Source organism: Suncus etruscus, chromosome 5, assembly GCF_024139225.1.
Source record: "Suncus etruscus isolate mSunEtr1 chromosome 5, mSunEtr1.pri.cur, whole genome shotgun sequence".
Lineage (NCBI taxonomy): Eukaryota > Metazoa > Chordata > Mammalia > Eulipotyphla > Soricidae > Suncus > Suncus etruscus.
In genome coordinates, this window is record NC_064852.1 from 118,217,258 (window position 1) to 118,229,757 (window position 12,500).

The following is a 12,500-nucleotide window of genomic DNA, read 5'->3' on the forward strand; positions in this document are numbered from 1 at the left end:
GATCCTCTGGATCTGCCCTCCACCCCCTGCTGCTCTTTAAATTCTCAGCTGAGGCCTCATCCATTCCAGCACTGTCAACCATTTCTCATGAATCAAAGCTCTCTCCCACCTTTCGGCCTTCATGGCCCCTGTAGTCTTAACTGCATCGAAACAAGACTGCTTTGATATTTCCACTGCAGGAGCCAGAGCAATAGCACAGTGCATAGGGCATTTGCCTTGCACTTGGCCGACCCAGGACAAACTCGGGTTAGATTCCTGGCATCCATTATGGTCCCCCGAGCCTGTCGAGTGATTTCTGAGTGCAGAGCCAGGAATAACCCTGAGCGCTGCCAGTGTGGCCCCAAAACAAAGAGATATTTTCACTCCAGTCCCATTTTGCCAAGAAGTACAACCCGAAAAAACACTAGACACATCTGGTCTCCAGATGTTCTTGTGACTTGGGATCATTGTGCATTCAGAGCCTTTACTTGACTTGAGTGGGCAAATGCCCTACCCTCTGTTCTATCGCTCAGGCTACTAGAAGATAATTTTAGATCAAAGAGCAGAGAAGTTAAGAATGACACATTTGGGCCTGAGAGAGAGCACAGTGGTAGGGCGATTGCCTTGCACACACCAATCCAGGACAGATGGTGTTTCGAATCCCAGCACCCATATGATCTCTTGTGCCTGCCAGGGGCGATTTCTGAGTGCAGAGCCAGGAGGAACCCCTGAGCACCGCTGTGTGTGACCCAAAAACAAACAAAAAATGACACATTTCATCTACAACACAATTGTCGCTTCCTGAGAATGTTAGACTACAGTCACTCCTTACTAGTATTTATAAATGATACATACTTTATTATACTTCTTCCTTTGGTTTTTAATCAAAATTTGTTCTTACAAAAATGGTAGTTTTTACCTTATGAGCTAGCTATACAACATTTGGTAAAAATGAACAGATCTAAATTGAAAAGACCTAAAGTTTGTTTTAGATACAGTTTTGGAGTTTAACATCTATATAACAGTGATGCTAATGTTTACTACACTATATGGACCATGTCATTCCCTGTGTGTGCATGAGACATTCTTCTCGAATAATACCAGCTCCACTTTTTGTGGCATGTAATGGATTAGGAGTCAATCCAGCTATAGCTGGTATTCTATTGTTTCCATCTAAGTTATACTACGTGAAGGGGATCCCTGTCTCTTTCTGACAGGAAAATATTAATCTTATTCTCCAAGTGGGCACTAAGCATATCCCGAAGATCAGAAAGAAAGCCGCGTTCAGTGTTGCTATGCTCACAAAGGATGACAGTTATTCCTTGAGAAGCAGCATCCAAAACATCATGATGGGACATCTCACCTGTCAACAAAGCAAGGAACTATTGAAAAGATTTGACATCAGAGTCTGGAATAATACAGCTTAACAGTAGAAGTACCAATTTTGTAACCCACAGATGGTTCAGCAGAACTACTTTACATATGAATCTAGAAAGTGAGATGCAGTCCCTGACACCTCCTTACTTAACTCCATCCACTGGAAATTCCAAGTTTCCCTTGGCTGGCTAAAAATCAATAAACTGAAATACTGCCAGTACCAGCCCATTAGAGCATCTGTTCAGGAAGTTCCACAGCAAATAAAGGATTATCACTAACAGTGCTTTCAAAAAGTTTCTTTTACAAGGATTAAAGAAATAAAAAAATGTAAGAGAATGGGGCTGGAGTGATGGTGCAGCGTAGGGCATAGGGCATTTGCCTTGCACATGTCTGACCTAGGACAGACCCCTGGTGTTCCATATGGTCCCTCAAGCCAGGAGTGATTTCTGAGCACATAGCTAGGCGTAACCTCTGAGAGTCAACAAGTGAGGGCCCCCTCCAAAAAGCAAAAATAAGAGAAAAAGAGTAGAACCCTCAAAGGTAAACAGTATATGTTTAATAAAACTCGACTTTGGAGTGCCAACAATCATTTTACATTTGTCATTTATAGTGAATGACTATGATTTTTTAATTGTGATCTACACTGAGAGCAGGCGAGGAGACTCCTCAAGAGCAGCTGACTTGGATGCAGTGATTAATAGGACAGCTACAGGGAGACAGCTCCTCCTCTGTGTCCCATAAAAGCTGAACACAGGACTGAGAACCAGAAAGCTGCATACCCTGCTGCTGGATGAGATGCGGTGCTCTGTAACTCAGCTCCTCTGTGTGTCCTGAAAGATGAATCAGGACAAGCAGAGGACCGAGTGATGATGCCTGGCAGCTGAATGGGATGCAGCAGTACAAGGGGGCGGATCACTCATCCCTGAAGATGGAGTAAGTTTCAGCATGCCATATACTGGCGTATAAGACAACCCCCAACTTTTAAGTAGGTTTTCATGGGTTAAAAATTGTCGTATGGGGGCCGGGCAGTGGCGCTAGAGGTAAGGTGCCTGCCTTGCCTGCGCTAGCTTTGGACGGACCGCAGTTCGATCCCCCGGTGTCCCATATGGTCCCCCAAGTCAGGAGCGACTTCTGAGTGCATAGCCAGGAGTAACCCCTGAGCGTGACCAGGTGTGGCCCAAAAACCAAAAAAAAAAAAAAAAAAAAGTCATATGGGGCCAGAGATAGCATGGAGGTAGGGAGTTTGCTTTGCATGCAGAAGGACGGTGGTTCAAATCCCAGCAGCCCATATGGTCCCCCGAGCCTGCCAGGATCGATTTCTGATTGTAGAGCCAGGAGTTAATGCTGAGCGCTTCTGGGTGTGACCCAAAACCAACATAAATTAAAAAAAAAAAGTCGTCTTATTCGCCAGAATATATGGTACGTTAAAATTGGGACCAGAACAATAGTACAGTGGTAAGGTTTTTGCCTTGCATGCAGTCCACCAGGGACCGACCCAGGTTAGATTCCTGAAATCCCATATGGTCACTGGAGCCTGCCAGGCATTATTTCTGAGCAGCACCAAGAGTAACCCCTGAGCTCTGCTGCATGTGGCCCAGATGTTCCCAGCCCTGAAAATAATTAAATAGGGCTAGAGAGATAGTACAGTAGATTATGGCATGCACCTGACCTGAGTTAGATCCCTGGCAGCAACTGGATCACCAGGAGTGATCCCTGAGCACAGGTGTGCATGTATACCCTCGTACATGCATGTACGCACGCACACATGCCTCCCTACCAGGTACACTTAAATAATGCTTCTCAACCTTTTCATACTTGTATAACAATGAAAATAAGACATACTTAACTGCCAGAAAGTACAGTCAGGTGGTACAGTGTGGCCGACCCAGGTTCTAACCCTGAAGATTGATCCCAAAGCATGATCTCTGAGCACAGAACCAGAAGTCCTGAGTACAGCTGGATGTGGCCCTCTAAACAAATATATGTGTTGGTGCAGAGGGAACCTCCTGGCCCACTGGGGAAAAAAAAAAAAAAACCCTGCTGTTCTAGATATGTTTTTTTTTTTTGGTGGGGGGGGGGGGCACATCCAAAAAAAATCATTCCTGGCTTGGGAGAACCATATGGGACACCAAGGGATTGAGCCATAGTCCAGTCCTAGGTTAGCACATTCAAGGCAGATACCCTACGGCTTGCATCACCTCTCGGGCCCTGTCCTAGATGTTTTGATGCTTTTTGAAGACCAAAATTCTCACCATCAAACCATCTAATTTCATGTGGAATAAGCTTAAAGTTCTTTCTTTTTTTTTTTTTTTTTATTTTTGGATCACACCTGGGTTAGTCAGAGGTTACTCCTGCCTCTGCACTCAGAAATCGCTCCTAGCAGGCACGGGGGACCATAAGAGATGCTGGGATTCGAACCACCATCCATCCTGAATTGGCTGCGTGCAAGGCAAATGCCCTACCGCTGTACTATCTCTTTGGCCCTGCTTTAGCTTTTTTTTGTTGTTTTGTTTTTTTCTTTTGATTTTTGGGGCCAGACCTGGTGATGCTCAGGGGTTACACCTGGCTATGTGCTCAGAAATTGCTCCTGGGGCCGGGCGGTGGCGCTAAAGGTAAGGTGCCTGCCTTGCCTGCGCTAGCCTTGGACGGACTGCGGTTCGATCCCCCGGTGTCCCATATGGTCCCCCAAGCCAGGAGCAACTTCTGAGCACATAGCCAGGAGTAACCCCTGAGCGTTACCGGGTGTAGCCCAAAAACCAAAAACAAAAAACAAACAGAAATTGCTCCTGGTGGGACCAGAGAGATAGCACGGAGGTAGGGCATTTACCTTGCATGCAGAAGGATGGTGGTTTGAACCCTGGTATCCCATATGGTCCCCCAAGCCTGCCAGGAGCGACTACTGACTGCTGCCAGGTGTGACACCCCCCCAAAAAAAAGAAACCACAGAAATTGCTCCTGGCTTGGGAGACCATATGGGACGCTGGAAGATCAAACCAAGGTCCAACCTAGGTTAGGCATGTGCAAGGCAAATGTCCTACCACTTGTGCCACCACTATGGCCCATTTTAGTATTTTTGAACTGCATTACTGCTTTACAATTAAATCATGGTTTAAACTGTCACATTTATGAGAAACCAATTAAGACATCCCATGAGTGATAATGATCATGTGTATTTTCAGATGACTCACACCCAGAATAGAAGAGACCCCAAGCAAAGTCCCCTACCTGTGAGGTAAAGGTCAGCCTTTGCTCCCCGCAGAACACTGCTCCCTGAGCCAGCACAAAGAGCCACAACCTTCACTGGAGAGTCTGCAAGATCAAGAAAACACAAGGCCAATAATTTAAAACTACCCTTCATTCCAATATAACTATAGAGTTCTCTATAGTTGAGTGCCAGGATTCACTCTTGGTAGGCTCCGGGGATCATATGGGGTGCTGGGGATCGGACCCTGGTCAGTCACATGCAAAGCAAGTGCCCCACCCACTGTACTGTCATTTCTCCAGTCCCTTCCTATTAATATATTGGCATATATTAATACAACCAAGAGGTTCAATTTTGCCTACTGCTATGGAAAAGCTATATAGGATAAAATGAAAGGAACATGTACCTAATGTCTTCCCTGCCCCAAGAGCAAGACGAACATGAGGCAGTTTGAGGTGTCGTTTGATTCGCTCAATCATGGTGGTCAAGGAGACAGTTTCATCCAATGTGCACAACCGTCCCATTCCAGTATGCAGCAGCAGAGGCTGGAGAGATACAGAAGATCAGCAACACACAGTACCAGAAAACAAACCTAGAACAGCAAAGAGCAAATACAAAGATTGATGAACGATGCTCACTGTGTGCTTACAGCAAGAGGTTCTCAGTTACAATTGAGAATGCAAACCTGACCCAAACACTCTGACTTCTGGGTGCTCACAATCTCCTGAGATGCAGGTGTTTATTGCATTATTCCTGGCTCTGCATCAGAAATCGCTCCTGATAGGCTCAGGGGACCACATGGGATGCAGGGAATTGAACCCAGGTCCATCCTGGGTTGGCCATATGCAAGGCAAATGCCCTACTGCTGTGCTATCTCTTTGGCCCTAGAAGGTGTTTAAACACAGGTAGGTGCTAAAGAGGAGCACAGAAGAATGGCCAAAGAATTAAAATACAATTTGGGAAGGAGAATACTTTAGAGCAGAGGTCTCAAACTCACAGCCCGCGGGCCATTTGTGGCCCTCCATACAACATTTTGTGGCCCTGCCCTAGAGGAATCTTTTTTTGTTTTGTTTTGTTTTAGTTGTTTGGGTCACACCCCCCAATGTTCAAGGCTTACTACTGACTTTGCACTCAAGGATCACCCCAACTTTGCCTCCTGCGGCCCCCAGGTAAACTGAGTTTGAGGCCCCTGACTTAGAGGAAATGAAAAGGTTTTCAGCCAGAAAGAGCACAGCTGAGTCTGATTTGAGCCCCACTGGGGTAATCCGAGCAAGAAGCAAGGAATGTGGCCCAACCCCTGCCCCGAGCCAAATTAAAAGGGGGAAAGGGGGAAGGCATTATATAAGGACTTGGGTCTTAAAGCAAGATCCTAAAATTTCAAAAGGGACGCTATCAAGAACAATATGGCAGGCCGGGGTTAAGAGTGAGCTGTGGAGGGGCTAGGGAGGTGGCACAAGTGGTAAGACATTTGCCTTGCACGCACTAACGTAGGATGGACTGCAGTTCGATCCCCTGAGATCCCATATGGTACCCCAAGCCAGGAGCAATTCTGAGCATAGCCAGGAGTAACCCCTGAGCATCGCTGGGTGTGCCCCTCCCCCCAAAAAAAAGAGTGAGCTTTGGAAAGTGACTGAGCCCAGTAGATCCACACTGATCCAGAACAGAAATGCCACAGCCATTATAAAGGGCTTCGGACAGTAGGCTAAAATACCTGGGTCAAAGCTGGGGCTAGAGGAACATTCTAGCGGGCAAAGCCCTTGCCTTCACATAACTGACCAAGGTTCAATACCCAGTAGCCCATATGGTCCCCAGAGCCCCACCAAGAGTGATCAGAGTAAGCTCTGAGCACTGCTAGGTTTGAGATCCTCCCACCACCAACCCCCATAAAAAGAGGCTCCAGAGAAATTCTCAACTCCCATCATGTGAGGACACAAAAACCCAGAAATGCCCCCTCAACACCCGACACCACTCAGAATCAGCAGCTACCATGATTTTAGGCCTCCAGGTTCTCCAAACTGAAAAGTAAAGAGCTGTCATTGATCAGCTGCATAATCTGAAAGGTCAGAGTAGCCCAAATGGACAAGAACCAGCATCTTTCGATCCATGAAAATCTCCATTTCTTAATATACTTCCCAGGGACGTTTACTAGCTTAGTCAGCACTTAGTGCTGGGTTAGTTCATAGCTAACTGCCTAATGACATAACAATGTCAGGCCAAAGCAAAATACAAAGCAACATAAGATCTTTTAATTACCTTCTCCAGGGTTAGAATTTCAGTCTTCTGATAAAGCTGTGTGTCCTGTGAAAGAAAATCCACCACCTGCATCAGAGCTTGCTGACTACAGTTCACACTGATCCGTGTTTCTTCTTCATCTGTTCTATGGAGTCACATGTCAGTTTGGAATAAATATAAGCAAGATGGATAAGGTAAATAAATAATACACAAAATTCCTACAGTCGTCAAGTATCTGGAACACAGGATTCGATCCCACACCAATTAATTACTTCCTAGAACAGAGCTTCTCAAATCCTGGCATGCACAGAACTAATCCCACAAACTCATCCATCAGCTTGGCCCATCAGCAGATAGAAGTGAGGGGCTGAGAATTCGCCTCTCCAACAAGTCTGTCCCCCTTAATGTTGACAGTGCCAGTCCAGGAAGCTAACTGAAACTATAGACTTCTAGAACTACCAGACCTTCCATTTGTTTAACAGAAGCTTATGGCGAGCTTCTTGAAATGTTCACTACTAGATTCTGTACAGACTCAGTGAAACAAGGGGCTGGAGCAATAGCACAGCAGGGAGGCATCTATCTTGCACGCAACCGACCTGAATTCGATCCTCGGCATCCTATATGGTCTCCATAGCATGCCAGGTATGATCCCTGAGTGCAGAGGCAGGAGTACCCCTGAGCACTGCTGGGTGTGACCCAAAAACCAACAAAAAACCCTCCAAAATCAGTGAAACAAAGCATTAAGGACAGAGATAGGAAGTGAAGGTGCTTGCTTTGAACCAAAGATCAAACCCTTGTTTGATCCTTGGCTCAGTATAATGTCTCCTAAGCCCTGCCAGGAGTGACCCCTGAGCACAGAGCCAGAAATAAGCCCTGAGCAGCCAGGTCTAGTGCAAAACTAAGGAAGCAAAGCACTACAATAAATGATGTTAATTTTGTAGAAATTAACAGAAATGAGTCATATGACATGTTTTCACTGTCTTTAAATAATTAAATTATTAAATTATTAGTTCTCTTCAAGAATCCTCAAATGGGGCCCGGAGAGATAGCGCAGTGGCATTTGCCTTGCTAGCAGCCGATCCAGAACCAAAGGTGGTTGGTTCGAATCCCGGTGTCCCATATGGTCCCCTGTGCCTGCCAGGAGCTATTTCTGAGCAGACAGCCAGGAGTAACCCCTGAGCATCGCCAGGTGTGGCCCAAAAACCAAAAAAGAAAAAAAAAAAAAAAAAAGAATCCTCAAATGAGGGGCTGGAGTGATAGCACAACTGTAGGGCAGGTCTGGGTTAGATCCCCGGCATCCCATATAGTCCCCTGCAGAGATAGCACAGTGGTAGGGCATTTGCCTTGCACATGGCCAATCCAGGACGGACCTGGGTTCAATTCCCAGCATCCCATTTGATCGCCTGAGCCTATCAGGAGAGACTTTTGAGCACAGAGCCAGGAGTAACCCGAGTGCTGCTGAGTATGCCCCCCCCAAAAAAAGAAATACAAAAGAATCCTTAAATGAGATGTTGCTTTGTAAATCCACCCATCTGATAAAATTATTTGCTTCAAATCTAAATATCAGAGTGATAGATTTTTTTGTGTGTGTGTGGTTTTGGGTCACACCCGGCAGTGCTCAGGGGTTATTCCTGGCTCCAGGCTCAGAAATTGCTCCTGGCAGGCATGGGGAACCATATGGGACGCCAGGATTCGAACCAATGACCTCCTGCATGAAAGGCAAACACCTTACCTCCATGCTATCTCTCCGGCCCCAGAGTGATAGAATTTTAATACAAACCTTTACACACACACACACACACACACACACACACACACACACACATACACACACACACACACACACACACACAGTGAAAAAATGGGTTGTACCTAGCCAAAAGAGAAGTAACAGAAACATTGGCGATTCCTTTCACTGCAGCCATGACTTTGTCTAGGTCCTGGCAGTGTCTAACGTTGAACTCAACTCTGTGTGTTCCCTCTGTCGGGCAGCTGACAGCTTTGGAAGGATGGAGAGGCCTGGAGGTGCAGGCACCTAAAAAAGATATTTGAAGGAAAATGGATTTTTGTAGGGTAGAGGGGAAGATACAAAAAGTAACTATTATGGTTAAAACATAAGAAATTATGGGGCCGGCGAGGTGGCGCTAGAGGTAAGGTGTCTGCCTTGCAAGCGCTAGCCAAGGAAGGACCGCGGTTCAATCCCCTGGCGTCCCATATGGTCCCCCAAGCCAGGGGCAATTTCTGAGCGCTTAGCCAGGAGTAACCCCTGAGCATCAAATGGGTGTGCCCCCCAAAAAAAAATTACAGCTGATTTTTAGGCCGGGCGGTGGCGCTAAAGGTAAGGTGCCTGCCTTGCCTGCGCTAGCCTTGGACGGACCGCGGTTCGATCCCCCGGTGTCCCATATGGTCCCCCAAGCCAGGAGCAACTTCTGAGCACATAGCCAGGAGTAACCCCTGAGCGTTACCGGGTGTGGCCCAAAAACCAAAAAAAAAAAAAAAAAAAAAAAGAAATTAACAAAAAGGATTCCTTTTTGGGTCAGAGAGAAGGGCTTTGGACATCAAACTAAAAAGCTTGAAGCCAGAGAAACATTACAACAGAAGGGTGCTTGGCTTACACACTGCTAACCTGGGTTCAATTTACCACACCCCATATGATCTAGTCCAGCCAGAAGTGATTCATGAGTACAGAGCCGAAGTAAGCCCTGGACACCCCAGGTATGACTTCAAAGCCAAAAAATATTTATTTAGAGGAGAAAAACTGGCTCATGGAATTTCAGGTATGTCCATTCATGACTGCTACCTTTCTTAAGCCACAATTAGGCTCTAAATATTCAAAATATATTTAACCACACCCATCAAGATGACATCATCCAAAAAAGCTTTTACCCCAAAGCCAGCGAATAAACAAACTAAAACGATTTAATCCCTTCACCGTGCTGGGAATAAATAAACCTTCAATTTCATTTTTATGTCTGCACATCTAGTAGAAGCCCAAGGGTTCAGCTCAACAGAATGTGAGAGGGCGCTATGCTACCTTAGCAAAGACTAAAGCTCCACTGTTCAAATGCAACTGGGCTGCTAGATACCAGCCAGCCACGTCCTTTTAAGATATATTAAAAAACCAATGCTCTGGGGCCTGCGAGGTGGTGCTAGAGGTAAGGTGTGTCTGCCTTGCAAGCGCTAGCCAAGGAAGGACCGCGATTCGATCCCCCAGCGTCCCATATGGTCCCCCCAAGCCAGGGGCAATTTCTGAGTACTTAGCCAGGAGTAACCCCTGAGAATCAAACGGGTGTGGCCCGAAAAACAAAAAACAAAAAACAAAACAAAAAAAAAAACTAATGCTCTCCTAACAGCTCTCCTAAAACTCTCCTAACACAAAACACTGTGGCCTACCATTCTAAAATGTCTACACATTTGTGGGTAAATGATTAAACCAGGAACACAAGACTCCTCACCAAGTCCTTTCGCCAACCAGCTGTTCACTCCCTGAGGTGCAGCATCATAGGCCGTGTGAGGGGAGTAGATGCCCACACGGTTCTCCAGCGCCCGGATCACCAAGCGCTCCTTCCAGTTTTCCCAAGTGATGCGCTTCATGGGCTGGAAAATGGGCGGATGGTAGGAAAGGATGAGATCCGCCTTCCGGTGCAGCGCCTCTTCCATCACCTCCTCCGTCAGGTCATTGGTCAGGAAGAGCGTGCGCACAGTGTGGGGAGGGCTGGGCTCCACCAGCAACCCAACATTGTCCCAACTCTCAGCAAATGACAGTGATGCAAAGTCATTCAAAGAGGCAACGAGCACCTTCAAATCCATGAAGGAACGGGAAGGATGGCAGATCCTGGGACGAACAAGAGAGACCAGGCGGGCACAAGATGACAACATAAAGATCAAGTGAAACTGAGCACCTAAGGTTAAAGCAGAGACACGGAAAAGGAGATACATTAGGCCTAGATTTCTGAAAAAGTAACATAGTCAAAGGGGGTATAGCTGGATATACCTGGCTTCAAAAACAGGTTTGTATAGGAACCAGAATCTCTTCCCCTCCCCTTTTTTTTTTTGAACCACTCTTGGCAATGCTTAAGGGTTACTCCTGGCTCTGTACTCAAGAATTATCCCTGGCGGTGGCACGGGGGACCAGAGAGAATGCCGGAGATCAAATCTGAGTGCGTTGCACACAAGGTAAATACCTACCTGCTGTGCTATCATCCCTGCCCCATAGCACCCAGAATCTTTTTTGTTTTGTTTTGTTTTTTCGGGCCACACCCATTTGATGCTCAGGTACTCCTGGCTAAGCGCTCAGAAATTGCCCCTGGCTTGGGGGGGACCATATGGACGCCGGGGGATTGAACCGCGGTCCTGATCCTTGGTTAGCGCTTGCAAGGCAAACACCTTAACCTCTAGCACCACCTCGCCGGCCCCAGCACACAGAATCTTAAGTAAAAGAATCATTAACCCATTTGAGCTTGTTTGCTCATCTGTAAACTGGAGCTATTCCAATCTACTTCAAAGGCAGAGAAAACAGATTAGTACCAGTCACCTGCTACACAAACATCCATCTCCTTCTCCAAAGTCCCCAATACACGCCTGTCTGTTCTCTCCACCCTTGCTTAATCACCATTTTTCCTTTCCTCTAAATATACCTTTCCTTGTGGGCCAGAGCAATCACACAGCGCATTTGCCTTGCATGCAGCCAACTTGGATTCAATCTCTAGCACCCAAAATGGTTCCCCAATCACCACCAGGAGTGATTAATTTATTATTGGTTTTTGGGCCACACCCGGCGATGTTCAGGGGTTACTCCTGGCTCTGTGCTCAGAAATTGCTCCTGGCAAGCTCAGAGGACCATATGGGACACCAGGATTCAAACCAACCACCTTAGGTCCTGGATCGGCTGCTTGCAAAGCAAATGCCCCTGTGCTATCTCTCCGGCCCCGAATGCTTTTTTATTGTTGTATTTTGTTGTTGTTGTTTTTGGGTCACACTGAGCAGTGCTCAGGAGTTACTCATAGCTCAGAAATCTCTCCTGGGAGGTCAGAGCAATAGCACAGTGGTAAGGCGTTTGCCTTGCACGCAACCAACACAGGATGGACAGCGGTTCAAATCCTGGCATCCTATATGGTCCCCCCCAACCCAAATCTGCCAGGGGTGACTTCTGAGCACAGAACCAGGAGTAACCCCTGAGGGCTGCCAGGTGTGACCCAAAACAAACAAACAAAAAAAAGAAATCTCTCAATCTCTCCTGGCAGGCACGGGGGATTCTAACCACTATCTCACCTGAATGGGCTGTATGCAAGGCAAACACCCTACTGCTGTGCTATCTCTCCAGTTGCCTGTTGCTTTCTTGATATTGTTTTTGCAATGCCTCTCTTCAAAAACAAGTAAAGGTAATCAATTTAAGAATGGAGTTGTTGGGGCTGGAGAGATAGCATGGAGGTAAGGCGTCTGCCTTTCATGCAAAAGGATGGTAGTTCAAATCCCGGCATCCCATATGGTCCCCTGTGCCTGCCAGGAGCGATTTCTGAGCATAGAGACAGGAGTAACCTCTGAGCGCTGCCAGGTATGACCCAAAAGAACCAAAAAAAAAAAAAAAAAAAAAAAAAAAGAATGGAGTTGTCACAGTTATTGTAACCTCAAAAATAAACAGAGGAGCTCAAACCTCATCTACACAAGGCATTTCTGTACCAGGCCTCCACTCTCCCACTGAGCCGCAGCC

At 46.5% G+C, this 12,500-nt stretch overlaps 1 protein-coding gene across 1 annotated transcript; it reads right to left on the reverse strand.

Moving 5' to 3' along the window:
• Window positions 1-1,143: 1,143 nt before the first annotated feature.
• On the reverse strand, window positions 1,144-10,687 carry NIF3L1 (NGG1 interacting factor 3 like 1). Its single transcript, XM_049773278.1, has 6 exons — window positions 10,246-10,687; window positions 8,663-8,825; window positions 6,812-6,935; window positions 4,965-5,103; window positions 4,582-4,665; window positions 1,144-1,342 (listed from the first exon to the last, which is right to left on the reverse strand). The coding sequence occupies exons 1-6, from the start codon at window positions 10,667-10,669 to the stop codon at window positions 1,158-1,160; spliced, it is 1,119 nt and encodes a 372-aa protein (XP_049629235.1). The 5' UTR covers window positions 10,670-10,687; the 3' UTR covers window positions 1,144-1,157.
• Window positions 10,688-12,500: the final 1,813 nt, after the last annotated feature.

Coding starts and splice junctions, on each gene's coding strand:
- NIF3L1 (XM_049773278.1), bottom strand. CDS start 10,669: ATGTTGTCATCTTGTGCCCGCCTGGTCTCTCTTGTTCGTCCCAGGATC. Junction 8,826..10,245: donor CTGGTTGGCGAAAGGACTTG/GTGAGGAGTCTT, acceptor TATCTTTTTTAG/GTGCCTGCACCTCCAGGCCT. Junction 5,104..6,811: donor AAATTCTAACCCTGGAGAAG/GTAATTAAAAGA, acceptor GTATCTCTCCAG/CCTCTGCTGCTGCATACTGG.